The sequence below is a fragment of the Populus euphratica genome, unplaced genomic scaffold, assembly GCF_000495115.2.
Source record: "Populus euphratica unplaced genomic scaffold, PopEup_1.0 scaffold5832.1, whole genome shotgun sequence".
In the NCBI taxonomy this organism is placed as follows: Eukaryota; Viridiplantae; Streptophyta; class Magnoliopsida; order Malpighiales; family Salicaceae; genus Populus; species Populus euphratica.
Window position 1 is genome coordinate 1 of NW_011505596.1, and position 2,564 is coordinate 2,564.

The 2,564-nt window shown below is 27.7% G+C and overlaps 1 protein-coding gene across 1 annotated transcript; it reads left to right on the forward strand.

The window, feature by feature from the left end:
• The first annotated feature begins 578 nt into the window (after window positions 1–578).
• LOC105120240 (snakin-2-like) lies at window positions 579–1,520 on the forward strand. The gene is made up of 4 exons (XM_011018421.1): window positions 579–703; window positions 796–843; window positions 958–1,000; window positions 1,134–1,520. Exons 1-4 carry the CDS (start codon window positions 650–652, stop codon window positions 1,316–1,318), a joined length of 330 nt encoding a protein of 109 aa, XP_011016723.1. The 5' UTR covers window positions 579–649; the 3' UTR covers window positions 1,319–1,520.
• Window positions 1,521–2,564: the final 1,044 nt, after the last annotated feature.

Sequence of the window (2,564 nt, forward strand, 5' to 3'; positions counted from 1 at the left end):
AGATATTTTCATCTCCATGCCTGTTACTTGGCCTACCTGGAGCCATGTGGCCCATGAGCCGGGTCATACTTGACCTATCTACTTATTAAACCCGACTTGGGTTACCCCAGTTAAGGAATTGAATCTTGGATAACATGGATTGACCGGAATGAAATGAGCATGAAAAATTTAAAAAAAATATATTTAAAATTTTAATATTTTATGTAAAAAAATTAAAAATAATTTATATGAATATAGACTATTTATATTGTAAAAAATAAATTTTAACATATTATTTTAAAAAAATATTCCATATTAAAAAAATATTTAAAGTAAAAAGTCTATCAGATTATACTGCGTCACCTAAGTCATTAATCTTCTGAGTTTGATTATTTTTTTATTTTTACAGGTATTTTATCTTATCTGAACCAATCTAGCCATTAAATGAACCGATCCTAAATCAACTCCACAATTTGGATGTAATAACTATGCCATCTACGCCTGGAGATGACCCCATAAGCTAGGTCATACTGTAATTACAAATTCTATGAATGACTAGTTTAGTCAATAACTGTCAAGAACTCTATAAAGGGCGTGTCAAGGACAGCATTTATTTTGTGTACTTTAAAATTTGCTCAACTTCAAGAAAGTAGCAGCTTGCCAGTCAGACATGGCAGTACGTTCGCTTCTTGCTTTGATGGTTTTGCTTTTCTGCCTTGCTGAGGTACAGGATTGATCTGCTTTCACGGTTCATTCAGCCGATTTATTTTGTTAAAGAGTATGAATGCATGATCTGCCTTTGCACATTGCTCGCAGGTCTCGTCTGATCTCAAGACAGATACCGAAATACCCCGAGTTTTCCAGGCAAGGCTCAGCCCTTGCTGCGCATGTTTGCTTTCTGCTTCAATATTTCTGGCAAAACGTTTCTAGTTAATGCTGTTTGTTTCTGCATTTGTGGGTTTTTTTTTTTTTTTGCAGCTTGTTGTGAGAGGTGGAAACAGGAGGCTCATGCAAGACATAGGTACGCCTTAGTTTGCTTTTCCCTTTCCAGGTTTGATACATACTGCGATGGATTCAATGCACTGTACATGGAGTGTTTGATTGCCCTTCTCCATTTCTATATCTGTAACATTTCTTTCTCCGTTGATCTTCAGATTGTGGAGGGTTATGCAAGCAGAGATGCAGTCTTCACTCAAGGCCTAATCTGTGCAACAGGGCATGTGGCACCTGCTGTGTGAGATGCAAGTGCGTGCCTCCTGGGACCTCAGGGAACAGAGAAGCGTGTGGGACATGCTATACTGACATGACCACCCATGGGAACAAGACCAAGTGCCCATAGGATCAAGAACCATGGGCTTTGTGAAGCTTTCTGTCTTGGGTTCTCTTTTCAGCTTTTGTCTAATCAAATGATAATGTATCCGAGAGATGCTGCGGAGAGTGCTTGCATCTTAGCTTTTGTTCTTGTTTGATTTCATGCATGGTAGGGATAAAAATGTTAAAATAGGTGTCTGTGAAAATCAATGTCTGGTGGTTTCGACTAATTATTGCTCTCTTCTTTCCTATTACATCATTAGATTATTGACTCGCTCGCGGGCTTCGGTTAAATTTTTCATAAATATTAAAAAAAATTAAATGGTGATAATATTTTAATTTTTTCTATTGGAAAAACAATTATATTGTGAGTGTATTGATTCTAACTTGGAGAAAAATTCTATGATGATATTTTGTTTATAATATTAAATTATTAATATGTTTGATTTTATGCTAAATTCCAGTTAACATTTTAAATCTTAAATTATAATTAATTATTAATTGAAAGATAAAATTAAAAAAATTAAAAAATAAATTAAGTTAATTTATTGAACTTGAGGTTATAAGTTTAAAAAATAATATAAAATAAATTGTAAAATTTAATTTTTAATAAAAGATAATATTAAAAAAATAGTGAACTTGTTAATTGGGATCAAAACAACCCAATACAACAAATTTAAATTTAATGTTAAAAGGACTAATGAAGTAACATTTTAAAATAAAATAAAATAAAAATAATTTGGTTTTACCATATTAAAATATTAAAACTTATAACAATAAGATATTTTTATAAAAATAAATCAAAATAGAATATAAAATTCAATTTTTAATATATTATTAATAATAAAATTTTAAAAAATTAATTAAAATTAAATATAAAATATTAAAATTAACTCATTAAAAAAATTATTAAAAAATAAATTAAGTTAATTTATTGAACTTGAGGTTATAAGATTAAAAATAATATAAAATAAATTATAAAATTTAATTTTTAATAAAAGATAATATTAAAAAAATATTTAAAAAAAAAGTAAACTTGTTAATTCAAATCAAAACAACCCAATAAAACAAATTAAATTAAATTTAATTTTAAAATAAAATAATTTGGTTTTACTATGTTAAAATGTTAAAACTTATAACCATAAGATATTTTTATAAAAAATAAATCAAAATAAAATATAAAATTTAATTTTTAATATATTATTAATAATAAAATTTAAAAAAATTAATTAAAATAAAATATAAAAAATTAAAGTTAACTCATTAAATAATTT

Bases quoted from the DNA above. Each gene is read 5' to 3' on its own strand.
- LOC105120240 (XM_011018421.1), top strand. From the start codon at position 650: ATGGCAGTACGTTCGCTTCTTGCTTTGATGGTTTTGCTTTTCTGCCTT. The intron at 844-957 runs GCAAGGCTCAGC...TTTTTTTTGCAG, and splicing joins AAATACCCCGAGTTTTCCAG to CTTGTTGTGAGAGGTGGAAA. The intron at 1,001-1,133 runs GTACGCCTTAGT...GTTGATCTTCAG, and splicing joins GAGGCTCATGCAAGACATAG to ATTGTGGAGGGTTATGCAAG.